Source organism: Amblyomma americanum, chromosome 10 (genome assembly GCF_052857255.1).
Source record: "Amblyomma americanum isolate KBUSLIRL-KWMA chromosome 10, ASM5285725v1, whole genome shotgun sequence".
In the NCBI taxonomy this organism is placed as follows: domain Eukaryota; kingdom Metazoa; phylum Arthropoda; class Arachnida; order Ixodida; family Ixodidae; genus Amblyomma; species Amblyomma americanum.
Window position 1 is genome coordinate 141,734,270 of NC_135506.1, and position 23,352 is coordinate 141,757,621.

Consider the following 23,352-nt stretch of genomic DNA (forward strand, 5'->3'; position numbering starts at 1 on the left):
TGTTGGGTAGAAAAAGTTGATGGTAATGGCTGAGAGGAGAACTCCGACTTCTTATGACAAGCTGGCTTGATTGATGTAATGTGACAGTAGTCCCATGGAGGTGGTTGAGGCTCGAACATTGGACGAAGAGAAACTTTCCGTGCTCTGTTGGTTTGTCGCTGGGTAATTAAATCTTCCAGTGTGTTGAACTCCGCATACTCCTGCAGCAGACAAATAGGAGTTGCTCGGGGTAGACCAGTAATGACTCGCATGGCTTCGTGGTTGAGTGCATTGAGTGTAGACCACTGTCGTTTCGTAAGTTGGTGAAACTGAGCCTGGTATAGGAGCCGAGGTTGAAAGACAGCACGAACAAGTTGACGAGCTGTATTGGAGCGGGCACCTCCAGAGCGATTGGCTATTCTGCGGATGAGGCCAAGTGTGTTTATAGCACTCTTGCGCATAGCTGATAACCAAGCCGTGCCTTTGCCTGAAGAATGAACATGCAGGCCCAATACATTGGTATGTTCCACTTCAGGAAGAGGTGCGTTGTCAATAGTGAGCACGAACGGAGTGGCTTTGAAAATACGGCAGCCAGCTTTATTGCCCACTTGAACGTAACAGGATTTGGAGAGGTTGAGGGAGAGGCCAGTGTTGGCAAGAAAGTTGTGTAGAAGATTGAGGGCATTTTGCAGAGAGTCTTGCTGCACCTGAGCTGAGCGATTTGTGGACCAGAGAGTGATATCGTCGGCATATGCCAGAACTTGAACATTAGGAAGGGTGGAAAGACTGTGTATCAGAGGAATGAATGCGATGTTAAATAGAACTGGGGCTAAAACTGAGCCCTGCGGTACTCCGCGATTAGAAATGAAGCGGCCTGTAGGTTTACCATTAACACGGATAGCAAATATCCTTTGTGAGAGAAAAGCATGAATTGCTCGACGTATCTGCAAGGGCATGCCAAGTGATGACATAGTATTGAGAATGGCTTCGTGAAGAATGTTGTCATCGGCCTTCGTGATATCTGTTGCCAGGACTGTGCGAACGAGACGGCTGTAAGATGAAGATAGAGCCGTGATTTCCTGTCTTTTTCTTTGGCGACCACACGTGCCTCTGCCCAGTTGATATTGTGGCTGGCAGATACTGAATGCTCGGCAAGCGCATTTTGTTCTACGCGCCGGTTCTTCACGTCATTCTTATGTTCACGTAATCTGCGTGCAAAATCTCCTGTTTCGCCTATGTATACTGATGGGCAGTCGGCACATGGAACAGGATATGCGCAAGTGCATCACTGATGCCTGGGACTTATGGGAGAGCCGTTCGCTTTTCTGTGCTTTCGGCTGGCTGCATCTTAGGGCGGTCAAGTTTTCGCTGCATGGAGTCGATGATGTGCACCGGGTAATCACAGGTCGTCAAATCACGTCGTATGTGTTTCGATTCAGCCGCTTGGTCTTCCCGCCTGGAACATACTTTCATGCGTCGGAGGAGCGATGAAACAACCGAACGTTTTTGGCAATCTGGGTGAATTGACCTGTAACTGAGGTAACGGCCGGTATGTGTAGGTTTCCAGTAAACGCTGAAATGTAATCTAGAGGAATCTCTTGTGACAAGCAGATCCAAAAATGGGAGACGGCCATCGATTTCTTCTTCCACGGTGAACTGTATGGCTGGCTCTATGCTGTTCAGTTGTACAATAAAATCTTTCAATGCTTCCCTCTTCATCACGCAAAAGCAGTCATCCACGTACCTCAGGAAAACTTTGGGGGCAGGCGTTGGGCACACACAGAAACGCGCTCGGGGATGCAGAGTTGAGTCATGGCTGAGTGAGAATCGCAGAGAACAGCCACTCGCGAGAGATAAGGTTGTTCACGAAGAATGTCAGCAGCCAGATGAAGCCCTGCCAACTCAGCGGTAGTGGTGGAGGAGAAGTGGCTGAGCCTACACAGTCGCCGCAAGCCAAGGGTGGGGACAGCGCAGGCACGGTAGCAGATGCCTCGTCTTGCGCCATGGAGCCGCCAGTGTATAGCAGGGTGTGATCAGCAAAGTCTCTGTCAACGCCTTGTGTGGCCTCGTGAAGAATGGCGCATTGGGGTGTGGTTCACTTTGATCATACTCCGGATAGACTCGTGATGATACAATGCGATGGGTTGCGATGTGGTGGTGGGCTGGTGTGAGGTGAGGTCATTAGCTCATCAAATTGATGCACTGCTTCTCCCATGCGAGAATGGGTTGATGCTCGTAGTCGTTCAAGTAGCGCCAGCGCAGACGCTCTATATAACGGAGGGCTGTGCACTCCGCTCGAAGAGATGCTGGCCATGCCTGACGGTGATCAGTGTGGCTCCAGTGTCCAGGGCGAAGCTTGATTAGTGCAAGGGTGCATAGGACGCAGGGCTAGGAGTCGGGCAGCCATATGAAGCAACTCGCTTGTTTTCTGAATGTAGCGTTTTCACTGCAGTGGTCCAGTTGAGCCTATGGTGGTGATGCCGAGGTATTTTCCGCTTGTCTTCTAGGGAAGTGGTGCACCTTGGAGTTGTAAAGTGGGCATGTTTTTCATATGGCACAGCCTGGGATGGAAAACCATAGCCACTGTCTTCTTAGACGTGATGGAAAGCCCTATGTCATTCAGATAGGCAGCTGTTGGATTGAGAGAAGCCTGAAGTGAAGCGAGAATTTTGGGTCCTTTAATAGGACCGAAAGTTATTAGAGCTATGTCATCCGCATAAATAGCTGGATTGTTGGGATAGCGTGAAGCAGGGAGATTCGTGGGGAGTCGAGCTAGCACCAGATTAAAAAGAAAGGGGCTTAGGACGCTGCCCTGTGGGACTCCCGTGTGGACAGGCTTGGCAGTACTGAGTGTATTGGCCACGTGAACTTCGGGCCGTGAGAAAGGCTTCAACGTATTAAAACAACCTGTCCCAAACACCCAAACAGCGGATTGAGGTTACCAGCCGCTGCAGTGGCTCAGTGGTTATGATGCTCGGCTACTGACCCGAAAGGTGCGGGTTTTATCCTGGCCGCAGCGGTCGCATTTCGATGAAGTCAAAATGCTAGAGGCCCGTTTAATGTGCGATATCAGTGCATGTTAAAAGGGCTGCAAAACATTGCTTGAAGGGATGCCAGCTGTACTTCAGGTGAATTCTTTTTGTCACACAGATGCTGACTCACAGGAATTGGCACGTAGGAAAGGGAGTTACTCAATGAAAAATTTTCTAAATACAAGCAAACAAAATGTTACCCTCAACTCAATTTTCTCGGCACTTCCCTTTCCCATTTCACTTTCCCATTGACGGCATTAGTTGGGACCAATCAAAACAGCCTATCTGAGCACGCCACGGAAGTTTGCACACCATGGTTGCCTGTCCACTGCAACTCATTCTTGCCAAGGCTGGCAGCATCGTTTCCATGGTTACGACAACGGCATGGACACCCAGCTGTCCCAGCGATTCTTCGTCACGTCGACAGCGCAGAAGGGAACATTGACCAATGGCCTTCCCTGAGCACGAGATATTACGACGAAGTGACAACCTGCGCAAGATACTAGATACCTTAGCATAATGCGTACTACTACTGCTTACCGCGTACCGTGGCCTTCCATTACAAATGCGCTGATTGGTCATGGCGGACAAGGGGCGCATGCTGTTGATGGGAACGTGGTGCCGTCTGGCACCGCCGCCCAGTAATCCTTCACAGGCTGGCGATGGACACTGGCATAGCACTGGTAAATGGCAAATGCATGGTTTTTTTTTTCTTTGCGTCCTTCCTTGGGATTGAAACGAACGCTTGTAGAATGCAATGGCTCGATCAGATCGATTCCTCCAAGCCGTTATCCGATACATAAAGAGTAGCCATAAGTGCTGCATGCTAGGTCATAGATATGTACAGAGAGGTGCAGTCCTTCGATGAAAAACAATAGCCAGAGCCTCTAGTGTTGTTTTTTTTTCTTGTTTGTTTTACTTGATTTGCAGTGCTTTTATGTAACTAAATGTGTCGGTTTTGTTGACCTAATATAAAACACAAACGCATGACAAAACATATCTTCATTTATTAACACAATTTGTAGTATATTTACTGTTTGTCTAATCATCAAGCTCCTACACAATGATGTCATATCCACTGCTAGAAACCGCCACTGTGTGGTGACACCATCAGCACCATGAATTTGTTTTTGTGAGCTAATTAAAATATTACAAACTAGAATACACACTGTACGACCAAAGCTAATAGCATCACTGTAAGTCACACTATGCAACCAACAGGAAGTACAATGCATGGAGAATGTGTTTCACAGCCCCTTGAAAGAACCCCAAGTGGTCGAAATTATCCAGAGCCTTCCACTACGGCGTCCCTCATAGCCTGAGTCGCTTTGGGATGTTCAACCCCATAAAACCGAAATCAGAATTGGGTTACCACATTCTTAAGCCAGCTTCTTTTTTTAAGGGGGCATCGTGATGAATTAACAATGTGCAGAGCAGCTGCTCGTCTGCCGTGTTGATCTTCTTAACCGAGACATCATGGCTCAGTTTTCTTCTGTAGGGTTCTTTGACAGTAGCATGCCGGAATTTTTTAAAAATCATCTGTTGACAATCTATTAACTGGCAAATTGGAAATGCAAGATAGGTATGTACCTTTTTCTGAACAAGGTTGATTCATCAAGCATGGCTCATCCGGATGGATGAAGACTTGAGTGCAGTGAACTGTGAAAAAAAGCTCACATATCCAGGTGGAAGTGGAAATGGTGTCCGGCTGCAATAGTTTCTCTAGTTGTATTCTCTTCCACTTGCAGCTTGAAATTCAGCTGGTAAAGTGCTTATCTTTGGGGCTCATAAGCACCGTCCTCTCTTGAGGAGGGACTCCTTTCTAAAAGGCAACATACTCATCACAACAGAGGAATCTGAACACGTGATCTGTGCGCACTCTACGTTTCTGAATATCTCCACAAAATCGCTACTACACACTGTATTGGAGAGGAATAAGAGGTGCCTTGATAACTATAGCACATAAAAATAGGACGTCTCTTTTTCTTCCCTGCTTCTCCATCCTTTGTGCTCAAGTCACCCAAACGTGTTATACAAACACAACCAATGTACCACCTTAATGAGCAACAGCCGAAAAATAAAAGCAGTTGACTCACGCTGTACAACTGTCCGTCCATGTAGCTGCATCCAAAAAGCATGACTTCTTCTTTTACTGCTGTCTTCCATTCAGTTCCGACGTTTACATAATGTAGAGGCAGGATAACCACTGGTCCTTAAGGGTAATGGAGTGGATTCCAAGACAAGGCAAGCGTAGCAACGGGCGGCTGAAAGTTTGCGTTGATAAGGGGGCCATGGATGGTACAGGACAGGGTTAATTGGAGAGATACGAGAGAAGCCTTTGACCTGCAGTGGGTGCAGATGATGGTGATGCTGTGCTACATTTCAGTGTTGTTGTCACACCCCACTTTCCCCCTGACATGGAATCATTGAACAAATCGACTGTCTGTTTCTCATCCCTGCTTGTTACTTCAGAGTGACAAGTCAATGAAGCCACTGGTGAAGATGCAGCTCCTGGGCGGCCAAGTCGATACCCTTGAGAATCTCATGATTGGCGTTGACGACCGGGTGAGTACATGCACCCAGAATAGTGTGCGCCCGACTTGTTCTATTTTGCCTGGGCTGCTTGCTCCTCTAGCACTAACTGCGGCTGCTAGTTAATACGGCAGAGGCATCCTTCTTGCATGGAAAAACACTTTGCAGACCCCTAAAAAGCATTTCAGCTATCGAACAAAGCTGTGCAGTAAAACTCTCAAGCGATCCCTGATGGATAACATGGCAGCCAAACGTTTGTTACATCTGAGGTGGCATTCTTAGGTTAATTCATCATAGTATGTGAGGTTAACACACGAAAGGTTGTCATATCTCAAGTGGTACGTACCTGGCAGCAGCCTGCTTTCCACCAGCTACTGACAGACATCTTCTGATATGCTAACACATTTACCCTTGTCTTCTTCCCTCTGCTGCATGGCTTTTTGTTGCCTCCATTCAGATGAGAGATCATGCTCTGATGCCAAGAGGGGGCATTTCCCGAGAAGGGACAAAAGTGCACGCATGTATGCACAAGTGCAGGCACAAGAAATAGCCAGGCAGTGTAAGCATCATATCAGTGTGTTTCAAAGAGCCATCATGCTGCACTTTGGGAGCCGCTGAGCATTTGTCACTGGCATCAAGTGTGCAGTCTGCATTACTGTTGCACATGCACACACACCACTTTAGGACAAATGTAGTACAAGTTTTTTCTTCTTATCACCTATTCAAGGAATGCATTTCGCACCGTATGTGCACCTGTAAGGTACATGCAAAGGTTGTGACTTTTTTTTTTCTGCTGCTATTCAAGACAGCGTGACCTCAACTGTCAGCTACAAGGAGAAATGAAAATGTGGGTCTGAGTGTGAACAGTGCTCTGAATGTGGGAGGAAAAGGCGTATGAGTGGAGATGAGTGCCTGAAAAAAACCTTGGAAAAATGTGAAGAGAAAAACATTGTTTTTTTTCTCGTTTTTTTATAGCCCAGAAGGGAAAAAAGCGGCCAAGTTTCCAAAGTTTCCTGCAAAGTACCACCTCACTATGCACACTGTTAAAGTTTGTTAATGGAGCTGTTTAGGAGTTTGCAAAGTGCTTAGAGCCATCTACATGGCAGCAGGGTCAGCATGTCAGCCAACTGCTGACGTCAGTTGAATCAAACACTTAGCGGGGGCAAGTTGGTGCATACCTTCCAGAATTCAAGCGCAACAAAGACAGCACTCAGAAAGGAGAACAACGGGACATGCACTACTTGCAACTCTTTTATTCGCTTCAGAAACAGGGTGCGGGTGGAAACAACAGGTGGCTGCTCATGTGAGCAATCTCGAAGGCCGCAAAAGGGGGGACACAGGGGGGACACAGGTGAAACTAAAACATATTTAAAAACTTACATTTTTTCTCATGCATCATGATCGAAGGATACTAACGCAAGCACTCCCACTTATTTTAATTTGGTGAGCCTCTATCAATTCACACGTGATTGTGTCTTGGCTTTTCTTGACAATGCTGGTTTCTTTTGGCCTTGGTTCATAGGTCTTCTTTTCTTCTTTCCTGCATTCGTCAGTAATGCCATTACTGACGAAGGTGCTTACTGAAAATAGTGTCCTCGCACCCGTAAGGAATTGTTGCCTTTTGATTCCACGCACTCGGAAACAGTGAAATGTTTCATTGCAACAATGTGCCTAGAATCCTCTCAAAAAGTCACGAAATGCAGGAATGCTTTGACGGCCAGATTCGTAAGCTCAAACAGGCGGGCTTTCCTACATCTGTTTTAAGCTCTGTCAGCAAATCGTTGCTAATGAAGATGAAAGAATAACGAAAAGGAAAAAATACTAGTGATAAAGGTGAATCCTCAAGAAAGGGAATCAGACCAGTGGTAGTTCCGTACACCCATAAAGTGGCATATAATCTAAAGCATGTTGCCATCAAGTATAAAGTTCCTGTTGTTTTTTCTGCTGCCAGGAAACTCACATCAATGTGCCGATTGAGTAGCTCGGGAATTGATAAGAAAAAAGTGTGTGAAACAAAGCATGCTAGCCCTTTTGTGGAGTGTGTGGTCGTTGTTGTGTATAGCATCCTACTGATGTGTGTAAAAATTTACATTGGTCAAACAGGCCATTGTGTTAATGATCGTTTGAGAGGGCACAAACTGTCACTGAAGAACGGAACGGGTTCAAACTTGCCGCTTCGCTGTAAGGATTGCAGGAAATAAAAAAAGAAGACCTGTGAACCAAGGCCAAAAGAAACTAACATTGCCAAGAAGAGCAATGACACAATCGCACGTGAAATGACAGAGGCTCACCAAATCAGAAAGAGTGGGAGTGCTTGCATTAGTATCCCTTCGATCATGAAGCATGAGAAAAATTTCCGCTGATACACCTTTTTCCCCCACTGTGTTGCAAGTAGTGCATGTCTCGTTCTCCTTTCTGTGTGCTGTCTTTGTGGCGCTTGAATTCTGGAAGCTGACATCAACCGGATAGAAGCTGCTTAAAATGGGAGAGCAGGTGCATAAAATTGTGTACATGCTCTCGAACCTCGGCATGGGAGTGGGTGCACAAATAAGGATTTTCCTCAGGCAGACTGATGCAATGCTTTACATCGATTGTATTCTATGCAATATGTCGTGATCTTTTCCTGAAAAGGCTTTGCATGCATCGTTGTTTTGGTGAAAAAATGTAATTCTTTACTCATATTTGAGTTTAAAGTAAATGTACCTAATGAATTCAGTTCTTTATTTCCAAGAATTTATATTATTCTGACAAAAAATAAAGGGAAACAAATTAATTTTCTCCAAGCTTTCAAAATTTCTTTAAAATTTTACATCGCGATGCACAAGTAACATGGAACATCGTGTGGTGTAGGCCCTTACGAAACTGGTGGATGAAGGTTGCTGGGCACACGACAGGCAAGCACAACTAAATTTTCTGGTTGTGCTGTCTCTGTTGTTGCAGTTGTGAACAGTTTGCATTGGGCAGCAGTACTTGGATAGAATGGGGTACACCCTTAGAGTGTAGCGTAAGTGAAGTGTAGTATTTGCCCTTAGTGTCTGCGATCTCATAAATTCCATGTTTTTGTTTGAATGTGAAGCTGCTCTTTGTTGCCGCACGTGTGTTACTTGTAGGGCACGGAGATAGAAGGCTTTTAAGAAATGAAACTCCAGGTGCCCGCAGCCAGTGCAGGGGACCAGACAACGCCACAATGGAGAAGAGGTAGGGAAGTCAGTTCCCATGGCGCACGGTAAATGGCACTCCCGCTCCGCGGGGCCCGCCTGGTACCCATGGAGGCACTGTGGTGCGTGCCGTGGTTTCATGACAGCGGAGTGTAAGAAGAAAGCATCACAGGAATACATTTTCACTGTGTTACAGGGAACCCCTCCATTTGAGCTTCAGGGCCCCTGGTAGGGTGTTACCATTCCAGCCGGCTTGCACTGAGGATGGTGGCTAAGTGGGTGTAGATGTCCTGCTTCTAGCTGCGGCTAACTAGCCAGAACACAGACAAAATAACAGTGCACTCTTCCCTGTCCATGCCATGCAGGTGCTTGAAGCAGGCTTCCAAATGCTCTACTTTCCCTGTAAGGCAAGTCAAATCCCATGAGGGACAAACCCAGCTGGTTCCTTATCTCCCCTGTAACTTTAGCTGCAAGTGTGCCGCAATGCTGTCGCTGCTAACTAACGGGGCTCTGCACATACCAATAGGGCTTCGTGTCACCGAGCAGCCTCTTTCATCTTGTTGTGGAGCAGCCCATTTTAGGTAGTGATGCCTGAGACATCAGGCTGTTTTATTTGGGTATTCAGGTCAAAATTGGCTGACACAGTGCGTCGTTTCCTCGTTCAGACTTGTCTTGAAAACGGCGATGAACACGGCCCTGCTTGTGCACAGCGAAGGCTGGCGACTAAGACCCTCATCTCTCTGCAGAAAAGTATTGACAAAAGCAGGAAAACAACTTTGGTCGAAATAATTGTCACAATATTAACTAACGTCCTCAGTGTATATATGTAAATAGATTTGTGCATAGTGCAAGGCTTTTCACAAACATTTCGTGTGGTGTGTCCCCCTCAGAGGTAATGTGAATAAATGTGATGCCTTTGTATATAGTTATTCATTTGTCCTATCTTATATGTAGATTTTACAGTATGGCGCTCGCTGAATTGAAAGCAGCAAATCAAAAATAGCATGAAGCCATCAAAAGTTAGAAAGTGTAATGATGAATTACTTAGAAAGTGTAATGATGAATTACTTGTGGCTTACAATGGATTTTGAGGACAGCCTGGCACTGAATTAATTCGATTTGATTTGATTGATTTGATTCGACTGAAGCAGACACACAAATCAGCAAGCTGTGGTGTATGTGTTGCCTTATGACAGATGCTGTCTCCGGGACTGTATACTCACCTCTTCATTTTTACTTCTTCAGCAAACTTATTTGAATTCGTGGTCCCTATACATCCCACCAAGATAAGTGCGCAAAAGCTTAAATATTTCAGGTGCTCCATGTGCCTCCAACGAATTTCCTTCAGATTTGAGAAACACCGAGGTAAATTTTTACATGGTAAAGGTCATTAATCTGCATCTCAAGAAAAATGGGCAGCCGTCTTGCGCAGCACTGTGCACCAGTAGACTGAAGAGCGTCGAGCCGGGCCCATCAATGGCTGAAATTCAAAAGTAGATTGCCTCCCGTACTATGAAACAACGTTTACCGCATGGTAGGCCAGGGTAGCATAGCATTATTGCAGAGAAAATGATGGCAGAAGTGTGGAAATGCACGTGACGGCGCGAGTGCATGTCGTCCTGAGGTACCTGACGAGGGCGGCACCTGGTGGCAGTCAAAGGCAGTGCTGGTGACTGTTCTTAATAGGGAGAAGTAAATTTTGGTGTTGTGCTGCTGTTACTGCGTGCAAGTGGTTGCAGCAGCACCACCCCTGGTTCTGGTTGTTGTGCAGAAGGGCCACTATGTGGCGGTCAAGTGTGGCTCAGCAGTGGAGTGCCAGGCCTGGCTGGAGGCCCTGCAGTCTCACTGCCAGCAGGACCCCCAGCGCAGCTTTGTGCAGCCCATTGAACGGCCTCTGCCCTGCAACAAGGTGGGCACCACAACTGTGGCCAAGCACGAAACTGGGAAAGGAAAGATCCCATCTGTGGCTTACAGGTCGCATCTGTCCACTATACATGCTTGCACTGTCTTATGGTTTCGTTTATACACAGCAGCTAGTGAAGCTGCAAGGGTCGTTAAACTGCACTAGCATCATTCATTTGGAATCGACATCAGATGTACTTAACAGATCAGAGTCAGTCCAGCATAACTGCCATCAAAGCATCTCTAAACCATCACTAAAGCATCACTAAACTTGAAAAGCAAAGGTTACTAGGAATGGCACAGACTCTGCCATTCCTCATTCGCTACATGCTGTATCAGCACAGCTCACTGTATCTTTCCTTGCTCAGATTATCCCTTCAAAATTGAGCCAATATGTTTGCACGTACCAGCCATTTACTCGCAATCCATCACTGGAATGGGTTACTAGAGGACATTATTTCCACATTAAACCATGCCATCTGCGTTCAGAAATCAATGTGTTTTTTACCATTAGTTCTTACTAGGAAGAGTCCATTTGTGCATAAGATCGATTTTGTAGTCTTGTTGTTGCTGCTATTAGCCAGACAATATTTGTGCACATATTTTACTCTGCTTTTATATTTGTATTATATTCATATGTCTAAGGTGAATTTTTGCTTCATATGTAACTGAGTACTCGACAATAGACCATATTCACACTATCAGTCAGGTGATAGAGAAATGCGCAGAATATAGCCAACACCTATATATAGCGTTCATTGATTACAAGAAAGCATTTGGCTCAGTGGCAACCTCAACAGTCATGCGGGCATTGTGGAATCAGGGTGTAGAAGAGCCTTACGTGAAAATACTGGAAGATATCTATAATGACTGCTGAGCTACCATAGTCCTTCATAAAATCAGCAATAAAATTCCAATAAGGAAGGGTGTCAGGCGGAGAGACACGATCTTGCCAATGCTATTCGTGGCCTGTTTAGAGGAGGTGTTCTGAGGCCTGGATTGGGAACAGTTGGGGATAAGAGTAAATGGAGAATACCTAAGTGATTTGTGATTAGCTGATGACATTGTCTTCCTAAGTCGCTCAGGAGATGAACTGCAAAGCATGATGAATGAGTTAGATAGGCAGAGCAGAACAGCATGTCTTAAAATTAACATAGAGAAAACCAAAGTAATGTTCAACAGTCTAGCAAGGGAACAGCAGTTCACTACTGGCAGCGAGGTGCTGGAAGTGGTAAAGGAATACGTCTCCTTAGGGCAGGTAGTGACAGCTGATCCGGATCATGTCAGGGAAACAACTAGAAGGATAAGAATGGGGTGGAGTGCATATGGCAGGTTCTCTCATATCATGTATGGCGGTTTACCAATATCCCTTAGGAGAAAAATATGTAACATGCTTATCTAACCGGTACTCACCTAAGTGACAGAAATGGGGGGGCTAACAAAAAGGGTTCAACTTAAACTGAGGACAACGCAGTGAGCCATGGAAAGGAAAATGATAGGTGTAACGTTGAGAGACCGGAAGCGGGCAGAGTGGGTGAGGGAACAAATTTCACCTTGAACACAATGAATCTAGTTCATTTATCGTAGAACAAAAACTGTCTGACCATTTCTTCGTTGGCTGTCGTGTTTTTCCACAAGCTGGGATAAGGGCTATGAAGCAAGATCAATTGAACACAATCGAAGTCGTTGACAGACTTCGACTTGAATTTGCAATGGAAAATTACGACTGGGATTTGTTCCTAACTCGCACTTCTGAAAGCTCTCTTTACGATTCATTTGTTAAAACCTTCGTGCTGTTGTTGGTGTCCTGTAAATAAACTATAATCATAAAGCAAAGCAAGACTGCTTTTCTGTGGATTAACAACGATGTTTTATTGGCTATTGCTGAAAGGGAAATGGCCTGGGCACGTTGTAGGCGTTCGCCTATGAACACTCAATTAAGGGCACTGTACAGGTCTGCCCGCAACAGGGCTAATGCATTACTCCGATCAAAAAGGCGTCAGTATTTCCAAGCAAGGTTTGTGGCGTCAAAAGGGAAGCCAGCTAAGTCCTGGGATGTTGTTAATCGCTTGCGTGGCTGTGCACCTAGGAATGTAGCTGATTCCATTTCTTTGAACTTTAGGGCATTATCTCTGACACTTGCTGATGAGTTCAATGGTTCTTTTTTCGGATGCTGGTCCAGCTGCGCATTCAAAAGTTCCGAGTCTACCATCTCGCAGCATGCAATCTGTGCTTGAATCAGAATTTCTGCCACCTTGCACTGAAGACGATCTGCGTTGCATTCTTTCTGGCTTTAGCCGGCGAAAGTCCCCGGGGTGGGACGGTATCTCAATCGATACACTTTTCACAAATTTTGAACGAATAAAGCACGTTCTGCTCGCAATTATCATTGGTATAATTTCCACCCAAATAGTACCTGAGGGCTTGAAGAAGGCGATGGTTATCCCTATCTATAAGAATGGAGTGAAAAATAAAGTTGAAAATTATCGTGGTATTTCGATCCTACCATGCATTGCGCTTGTTTTAGAAAAACACATTTCGATGGTGATGGTCAGTTTTCTTGAAGCTCATGACGTGTTCTCTGGTAATCAGTTCGGGTTTATTAAGGGTCGTGGTATGCTGAACGCACTTGATGAACTATGTGATCTTCTAAACAGCTGCATTGAAGAAAATGAATCTTCTTGTGTTTTATTTTTGGATGTGTTTAAGGCGTTTGACTCAGTTAATCATTTTGTGTTGTCAGATAAACTCCACAATTATGGGTTTAGGGGTCCTCTTCTGTCTCTTCTTGTTAACTATCTATCCTATCGTTCACAGCTCATTGTATTAGGTAAATATAGAAGTGGCCTGCTGCAGATTAAATCCGTAGTTCCTCAAGGATCTATACTTGCACCTATTTTGTTTAATTTATGTCAATGACTTGAGCTCTGTCTGCAAACTGTGCCGTGTTTTTCAATACGCTCATGATACGCTCTTAGTTGCTAGACATAATGACTATAAGACAGCATTATCTCTTATCCATCACGACTGCGAGTTGGTTATGGAATGGTTCAGCAATAAATTAATGTTAACAATAAAAAAACTCAATTAGCATCTTTCACAATTATTTAAAGAGAATTCCTAATGATGTGTCTATTCGTTTGCACTGACCAAATTGTGCTCTTTGCAAATGCCCATCAATCATACTTGTGTCAACGGTCAAATACTTAGGTGTATTCTTCGATTTCGACATGTCTTGGAATACCCATTTTTTCATTTGTCTGTTCTCAGCTTCGGAAAGTTGCATATTTGCTGCACTCTATTAAGACCCTTTGCCCTATGTATGTACGCAAATAAATGGTATACGCCTTAGCCTACAGTTTGTTATGCTATGGTATTTACTGGTTTTATTTCTTCTCTGCCTTTTGGCGAAAGAAGGTCAACAGCATACTGAAATCTACTAAATCAGTATTCTATGGTAGGGCCCGAAATGAAGATAGTAGCGTTTTTGAACTGTTGCACATGCCTGACTTTTCTCACCTTTTTTCTGAAACAATAGTTTTTAAGCACATTTGGACAAGCGATTTTTGTACACCATATGTCCCTGTTAAAGATCTGCAAACTTGCGATCGTTTTCTTGTGCCTAGAGTGCGAACCTGCGAGATTATGTTCCTTCTGTTCTGTTCCCAAAGAAATATTTTCTGCTAATTCCAAAAAGATAGTGAAAGCTAGTCTTGTGAAATTACGTTCTTAGTTCCAGTATTCTGTTTCGATGCTATGATTTTACATGTTCTTTGTTTTCTCTCCGTTTTTGTGTATTTTTCGTCCACTCTTTTCGAATCCATTTTACTTCTCTCATCATTTTTTTTTCTTTGCTTGGTGCATGCATTATATGCTGTCTGCTGCCGGGCACTGCCACTCAAGCCTTCTAAGGCTTTGGCAGGCCCGCATTTGTACTGGAATGAGGAAATAAAAAAAATTATTATTATTATACGTGTTAATGACATCCTAGTCGAAATCAAGAGGAAGAACTGGGCTTGGGCAGGGCATTTGATGTGAAGGCAAGATAACTGTTGGTCCTTGAGGGTAACGGAGTGGGTCCCAAGAGAAGGCAAGTGTAGCAGGGGACGGCAGAGGGTTAGGTGGGTGGATGAGACTAAGAAGTTTGCAGGCATAGGGTGGGGGGCGTAGCTGGCACAGGACAGGGCTAATTGGAGAGACATGGGAGAGGCTTTTTCCGTGCAGCGGGCGTAGTCAGGCTGCTGCTGATGATGCACTTCCCCCTCCTGAAAAGGGCCTTTAGGGTATATGAATAAAAAAAAAAATGTGATCAGTGTTGATTGTGGGGAGAGTGCCCTTCCTCCGAGAGGCAGTGTGGTCTCTCTCTCTGATTGGGTCCCTTGGCAGTGCGTGCCCTCCGACAGTGGGGTGGTTTAAGTTTGATGCTGGAGTCAGAAAGATGGAGGCCTCCTGCAGCTTTGCAACAGTTCACATACTAGTACTAGTATGTGTGAGCACAGTGGGCACACTACAGGGTTCCACCAGGCGTCACTATCCATGTGTAAATTGTAAACGCTCATGCCATGCTCAGCAACAGAATGCAGCATCCGTTTTATTGCAAGGAAATTGAAAATGGGTTTTTGAGTAAAAGAAATGGAGCAGTAATTCTCTTGCATCTCGGTGGATGCCTGAACCGCATTGTAAGGGAAGGGATAAAGGAGAAAGTGAAACAAGAAAGGTAGAAAGAGGTGCCGTGTTGGAAGGCTTCAGAATAATTTCGACCACGTGGGGATGTTTACCATACACTGACATCGCACAGCACAGGGGCACCTTTTGCGTTTGGCCTCCATCATAGTGTGGCTGCTACGGCGGTTTGTTTGCAGTGACAATGTTAACCAGTCCAACTGGTTAAGATTGTCACCATGGAAATTGTAATTTCACTCACTTTACCCCAGAGGGATTTGCAGTTTATCTCTGCCTGTTTTATTCGAGTGAAAGTCGGCCTTCCCAGCATGTAGCTCTTTCAGTCCCTGCCACGGCATTGGCACACTGGGCTCAGATGGACTCTCCCCAATGCTTTCATCAGTGGTCAGACCAAGCAAGGCAGTGTGCTCCACAGTGTTGTCGCCAGCTCCATCCTCACTCTGTCTCTGCACGTTCCTTGAATTATTGGGGTTGCAGCTTCATAAAGGGCCTCTCACGGCTGTCGCACAGTCACTCTTTCTCACAAATCATTGCAAGAATAGAGGGACTTCTGTGGGGACTTTTAGGGGATTAACTATTTGTTTGCTCTATTCATTGTTTTGTTGTTGCAAGTCTCAGCTGTAGCATGGCTCTTTGCTGGCATTTTTCGGTCTTCAATTGTTGCCAAAATGAGTCAGGCAAAATGAAGTGGTTTCTACTTCTCACCCTCTTGTGAGCCTCGGCTGTAATTGTCCTCTTCCTTTTTAGTAGGCAAGTTTTAAACATGACGCCTCGCTCCTTCCATCTTTCTATCCCCGATTCTCTTCTTCCCCACACAGAATAGCATGTCAGTGAATCTTTTTATGCTGGCTAAAATCTCTGCTTTTCAATAGTTACTCTCTCTCTATGCTAAAAATTGTAGTTATGCTCTGTCTAAGTCAGATATACATAAGCCTGCATGTGGTGACTGGTTTCTTGCCTGTCTAACAGTGGAGCTGAAAAATAGAATTTCCTACTCAAATTATGGGTGATCACAGATTAGGTCACATGAGGTTGGCACCCATGGCACATACCCGTTTCTGGGCCGGTGTAGTGTTTTTTTTTTTTTGCCTTGAAGCAAATTCGAAGCGGGTAGTAATTTTTTAAAAATAATTTCTTAGCGAATATTTCGGGTACTTCTGGTTTGTTTAACAAAAGGGGCTGAACGCCATTTTCAAATTTTTTTTTTCTAGCGCACAAAACCATATGTGGAAAAGAGAGAATGCATGGAAGCTTTGTCACACTCATTGAAGCTGTGCCCACTTTCTGCAGAAATGCAGTCAGCCTACATGCAAAGCCAGTATTTGTGGAGTCTCCGATTGCTGCTCTTTATTAATTGGTTTTTAGTGGTGACTGCGCACCACGTGCCTGTGTCCCAGCACCACCTCACATCAGGGGGCACCCTCTCGCGCTTGGTTAGTGGATTTCACACTCAGACTCATCCCGTTAGTGTCAAGGAAGCCGCTCACCCTCCGTTGTGTGCGCCATGGGTAGCAAGGGCACAGACACCTAGCAGTGCAGATCTGGCGGCCACACTTGCGCCTGTTGGCGTCTGCTGCTCCGCGCATGCGTAGGCCAGCTCTGTTGTATGCGCAGGTGCGCAGGCACTCGGCGCATGCACCTAGGTAGTGCCGTGTGGTGCCATCCTGGAGGAGGTACACTACACAAAGACGCACAAAGCAAGTGTTGCAGAAATAGTACTTGCTGGATGTGAATACTTTGATACTTCAGATCCCAGCTGAAAAAGTCTATGGGTTCCAAGTGGAATTTTTGCAATTGGAATCTGATGAAACCAGTTGAAACCGGTTAGGTTTTCAGACTTTTCGAACTGGTTCCAGTTGGTTTCCACTAACACAAACCAGTTGGCATTCCAGTTTAATCCAGCAGGAATTTTCCTATGAATCCAATTGAAATTGGAACCAGTTTGGTTTTCAGACTGTTCCGACTAGTTTTTAACTGGTTCCGGTTAATAGCATTTGGAATTAAGTTTGATTCAATGGGAATTTTCAGCTGGATGACCAAACATCCAGATCAAATCGAATATCAAATGCCTTGCTATTTGGCCGAATGTTCAAAATTATCAAGTATTCGCACAGGTCTACCCATTTCTTTCAGTATGGCCCCGGTGATTTGTGCTGAAAGTTCTCATACAGTGATGTCCTTCAAGAGGCACCAAAAGCTGCCAAACGTGTGGACCATTGGAACTAGTCAAAACTCAGCTGCAGCCGATTGGGTGCCACTTGGAGCCAATTGAATTCTACATACTCATTGCTAATCAACCAGTAACCAGTTGGGTGCCGCTTGAAAATGGAGGATACATTGGCCGCAGCTGGCACAGGACAGGGTGGAGGAACATGGGAGTGGCCTTTGCCCTGCATTCAGGCTGCTGCTGAAAGTGGCTGGATTACCAGTTGTGTTTTGGCCAGTTCCAAAGGGTCTGTTTTGACTGCAGAGAGGGGATCTCTGCTGCCAAGAGTGAAGTGGAAACCAGGGCCCTGCTTCCTGGTGACCTTCCAGTGGTTGATAGGGGCTCATTGAATAGCTGCTGCAGCTGAAGCTCTCTCACGTTTTTCTTCTTGTTCCTTCTCTCGCAGCGAGTCGTCATAGTGGACCTGGGTGGATGCTCAGTCAGGGCTGGGATTCTCATGGAACAGCGTAAGTGGCAGTTTCACTGCACAGCTGCTTGAGTACTCAAATCGGAAAGGGCTCTCAGTAAAGATGCACTACATATATCCCTGGGACATTAAAGGACACCAATGCACCAATATCTGCCAGTAAGGACTTTCTTAATGCGCATTGCAGGCACTGAGTTACCTGTAGTCAAAATTTAAATTTCTGCGTCTTGACGCCTTTTCCTCTCTTCTCGTCACTCTCGTCGCTTAAAGGTCGGCGCTCGTTCATCGCCCTCACCACAGACATGCACGGGAATTCCCCGCAGGTCAGAGCATCCTGATCTTCTGGCCACAGCAGTCATGTGAAGTCTGAAAGAACCTAACCAATAGCCATCTCTGAACATAATTGTTATGTGCAGGAGCATGAAACATAGGAGAGCATGAAAAACCCGCCAGAAAGGACCAGCCAACTCTCACACATGATTGTGGTTCAGCCCTCTGCCGTGGGTTGAAGTGTATTATTTGGCTCATGACAACACAGTGTAGGGATTGAGAAAGTTTATGCACTCTCCTTAGCGTCTCAGAGCCTCTTCAAACGGTGGGTGTCTTGTGGTCGATGGGTGCAAGTGTGGATCAGCTGCCAAAAGTTTCTCACTTTGGAGCCAGCTAATAATGCACTGGTGTAATGACCTGTCGAAGGCGACACAATTTACAGAGGAGCAACAAGGCACGCAAAAGGAAAGGCCATACCATATATTCATAATGTTTCGCATGCCCTAAAAAGAATGAATCAAAAACCTGGAGTGAATATGGTGTTTACTGCCCTTAACAAACTGAAAAGCCTTTACAGACGTGTTAATGATAATCTGACTAAAGAGAAGCAGGGGTGTAAGATAAAGCACTAAAAGCCCCTTTTTGAAATGCACCGAGGGCCTGGAGTATTCGTTGCAGTGACTTGAGAGAAAGAATACATTGGGCAGATTGGGCGATGCATGAACGAAAGACTATTAAAACACAAAACAAATTTTGAGCAAGCATGCAGAAATCCAGGGATTTATTGCAGAGATTGCCTTTCAAAAGCCTATGTGTCTGAACTCAGCAAATGCAAAATACTTGTGAAACACAAAGATCAGTTGGTCCGCAAAATAATCGAAGCAGCTTCGGTAGCAATGCTACGTGATTATTGTATCAGTACGCCATCCGTCGCTTTAAGAAGGAAGGAACTAGAAATGCGATTCACCTCTATGATTGCAAAGCTTCTTTGGTGATTTTAGAGTGCATGAGCGATATGGGCGTGACGCATGTGGTTGTGCGAATGACATAAGAAGCCGTGTTTATTCGAAATAGGCTGAGTTGTAAGTTAACACCTGTCTCCTGTCCTGTCTCGTCATTTTGCGCTGTTCCATCAAAAATTAACAGATGAAAGGTGTATGTCTCAAGGTAAGGACATTTGACTTCAAGGTAAATTTCATACTTAAAAATTATTCGTACTTACATAGAAATTGGTATTCTTGAGCAGTGTGCTACTCCAGATGCAGACAGCAACAAGGGGACATGAACGGGCTGAGCTTTAAACTGTCTTGTTTTGTGGAAAGAAGCATATGTCAGTTGTCAAAAGTAGGTGTACAAATATTCTTAATTTTGAATATGAATCGAATACGCTTTATATTCAGTTCATATTCATATTTTAGAAATCAATATTCGAGAGTTTTTTTAATGTTCGAAAATACTCGAATACTTGCCAGCAATCGTACACCTGCCCTGACTTTCATAAATTGGAACGTGGCAAAACCACGATATCCAGACAACTTTCTGAGGATCGGCCAAGTTTAAAGTGCCAGGAAAACATTACAAATGCGCCCTCCTCACTTTATTCTCTGGCCTTTATTGCGTGTACCAGCCTCATTCGTTCTCTGTGACCTTGTGCGAAATTCTGCAAGTGGGCTTTCCTACATATGAACCTGATGTGAACAAGATCGACCACCCACTTCGAACAGTCCATAATGTGTTACATACTTAACGCCCACACCCATGGCATTCGTCTTGTCGCCTTGATAACTCTCCTAGCATGAGCTCAGTCATCTCGTTTTTATCACCTATGATATGTGAGAAAGCCCTCTTGCGGAACTTTGCATGAGGCTCCTGACGAGGCGAAGTGTCACAGCAGAGCAAGCGATCGTGTGTGCACTGTAACTCAGGTGACCCTTTAAATAGTACACTTAACAGCAGGCGTGAGGACGTAGGAGAGCCCCTGTGGCCAGGCCAAGAAATAGCCTGGTCACGTAGTTTCGGTTTTTGAGCTTCGCTGCTAGCCCGTGACGACTGCAGCTATCTGCCTGTGCATTCACCGATCGTCCGAACCCAACACCACGCCGCTTTTGGACGCCAACTGGCACGTCGCTGGCCATTATTTTTCCTTTTTAGGAGCAGTCTCGCCGTTCTGATGCCAACGTGTGTTCCCCTCACTTATGTGCACGTGGTTCTTCCAGCACTCCAAAACTGTTATTTTCAGTTGTCATTTCACGGATAACATTTTGCATGACCATATTACAGGTTGCATACTGTTGTGCTGCTTGATGAAGTAGTATACATTTGCATGATTATCATGTTTTTTCTATATGGTGCTGAGTCGGTGTAGTTTTTATTTCAGTTGCAAAGACCACTCACCATTTTGAAAAAAAAGAATAATAAGGGCAACAGCATTCGCCTGTATCTTTTTCTGAAATAATTTTTTCTTGCTGAACAGATTTTCGATTTGATATTCAAAGCCATTTTTTTCTTCATATTCATATTCAAAAATTTCACTCTTCGCACACCCCTACTCAAAAGCAATCATCAGCACAAGGAGAAAACTAAGTAAAAGAGGGGAGGGGCGTAAAAGGCTCTAGTCTGCTCATTGCAGCTGCCGACTGTCAATCCTGCACAGTTTTACTGAACTGCACTGGCCGTTTGCTGGATTCCATGCATAAGGGGGGCACCACCTTAGAACTGCCAAAATTACCAAATTTTTTCAATTGTATCTGCTTGCATGCCCCATTTCTCATGCTGTCCAGAAGTTTGATTGCTTAAATCTACCAGGAAGTACTCTTAAAAAATAGTATCACGAAATGAGGCGGCGCTTTCATGAAATTAGAATTATGTCTAGTATGTGCAAAAGATTTCATGCAAAATACATCAAGAAGTTTTTTGTTGAAAGCCCCCTTAATTGGGATGTGCTGGCTAGTCATCAGCCGCCGCTTGTGTTTGCTCTTGCAGCTGCTCTGCCCACAGTGTACTTCCCAGCAGTGTGCAGCACTGACCGAACCACGTGAGTTGATTCCCCCACATTCTCTGGAGCACAGCATGAGTAGAATGTGTGGACACAGCAAAGGTGACATTTACCACTCAGATGCATAGTAAGGCAGTGACACTTGGTCTCGAGTAGTCTGGATGTCAGCAAATAAGAAACTCGCTCACAGTGAGCACACACTTGTGCACTCAGCTGCTGTTGGACAGAAAGGAACGTCAAAGGCTCAACAGGTTCTGCTTTCCACTCTGATGCAAGCTTGCATAAATGGAAAACCCTGTCTTGCACACACACACTGTGAAGCTTGCTTTGGGGCCGCCTTTTCTCCTCCTGCTTGTCAAGCATAGGACCCTGCCTTGTTTGCGGTAACTGGGACATTGGGGTGAGCCTCATGGTATTCTTTTGATGGGACTTGCTGAGGGCCTGCATGCAAGTTGAAAATGTATACAGGTAATTTTAGTTGCCAGGGAGCACAGTGTATTAGTAGGTGGCATTACCATAAAATTTTTTGTGAGGATCATACAACATCACTAACATGCATGCACCGTGACAGATCACATTCCAGAAGGGGGTTCAGTTAGCGAAAAGGAGTGGGCTGCGATGAAACAAAAACTTACTGCGGCCACTTAGGGAACTTACTTGCAACTAATGCAAAAGCAGTGCAGTTTTGTACCAATTCTGCTTCAATTCTGTTCAGATTTTATTCCACTTCTATTCTCATTCAGTTCAAATTCTTTTTCAATTTTATTCCAGTTCTGTTCTATTCCCCTCAGCTGTGGTCGATTTTATATCGGCCAAACTGGCAGATGTTTAAACATTCGTTTGCAAGAGCATGCGCTTTCCTTGAGTAGGCCCAGAGGACCTGCCCTTTCCGTTCACTGTCGCAGTTGTAAAGGCTGCTATCCTAAGCTGAATTGCACAGAGATCATAGGAAGGAGAAAGAGGCAGTTGGAGAGGGAAATTGTCGAGGTTGTTGATATATCCAGGGATCTGAGTCAGATAAGTGTGTCAGCACGCCTTCTGTGTCTATTTTTCAGAAAGAATTAGCATTTCTATCAGCGTTTCACTAGGTTGTTTTTGCTTGGTTTTGCACACGTTAGTTGTGTCATCATTGCTCGGTTTCCTTCCCTTCGCCGTACCGATTGTTTTCGTCATGGTTATCATTGAACTGTTTTCTCATGCTTCATCTTCATTTTACAATTGCTTCCCAGATTACACGCTCGACTGATCCATAGAAGCTCTGCTGTTTTTCAATATCTGTTGTCAGTATCGCCCTGTGTTGTTGCTTGCCTCAGTCATTTCCTGTTTTGCGGTTTTGCTCCTCACCATATTTACACTACCAATCAGGTGATAGAGAAATGGCAAGAATACGACCAACCACTATATATAGCCTTGATTTATTATGAGAAAGCATTTGACTCAGTGGAAATCTCAGCAGTCATGCAGGCATTGCAAAATCAGGGCGTAGAAGAGTCTTGTGTAAAAATACTGGAAGATATCTATAATTCCTGCAGAGCTACCATAGTCCTTCATAAATAAAATTCCAATAAGGAAGGGTGTCAGGCGGAGAGACACGATCTTGCCAGTGCTATTCATGGCCTGTTTACAGGAGGTGTTCTGAGGCCTGGATTGGGAACAGTTGGGGATAAGAGTAAATGGAGAGTACCTAAGTGATTTGTGATTAGCTGATGACATTGCCTTCATAAGTCACTCAGGAGATGAACTGCGAATGATGATCAGTGAGTTAGACTGGCAGATCAGAACGGTGGGTCTAAAAATTAACATAGAGAAAACCAAAGTAATGTTCAACAGTCTAGCAAGGGAACAGCAGTTCACTACTGGCAGCAAGGTGCTGGAAGTGGTAAAGGAATACATCTACTTATGGCAGGTAGTGAAAAATGATCCGTATCATGAGAGGGAAACAATTAGAAGGATAAGAATGGGGTGGAGTGCATATGGCAGGTTCTCTCAGATCATGAATAGCAGTTTACCAATATCCCTCAAGAGAAAAATATGTAACAGGTGTATCTTACTGGTGCTCACCTCAGTGACAGAAATGGGGGGGGGGGCTTACAAAAAGGGTTCAACTTAAATTGAGGGCAACGTAGTAAGCTATGGAACGGGGTGGAGCGCATATGGCAGGTTCTCTC

At 44.9% G+C, this 23,352-nt stretch overlaps 1 protein-coding gene across 4 annotated transcripts in view; it reads left to right on the forward strand.

The window, feature by feature from the left end:
- LOC144106925 (uncharacterized) overlaps positions 1 to 23,352 on the forward strand; it is a 618,131-nt gene that overhangs the window by 493,621 nt on the left and 101,158 nt on the right. For all 4 annotated transcript variants that reach the window (XM_077639887.1, XM_077639889.1, XM_077639886.1 and 1 more), the window contains 4 exons: positions 5,484 to 5,576; positions 10,473 to 10,610; positions 17,899 to 17,959; positions 21,172 to 21,223. In XM_077639887.1, coding sequence (XP_077496013.1) covers positions 5,484 to 5,576; positions 10,473 to 10,610; positions 17,899 to 17,959; positions 21,172 to 21,223 — 344 coding nt within the window. The remainder of the gene's footprint in view (positions 1 to 5,483; positions 5,577 to 10,472; positions 10,611 to 17,898; positions 17,960 to 21,171; positions 21,224 to 23,352) is intronic.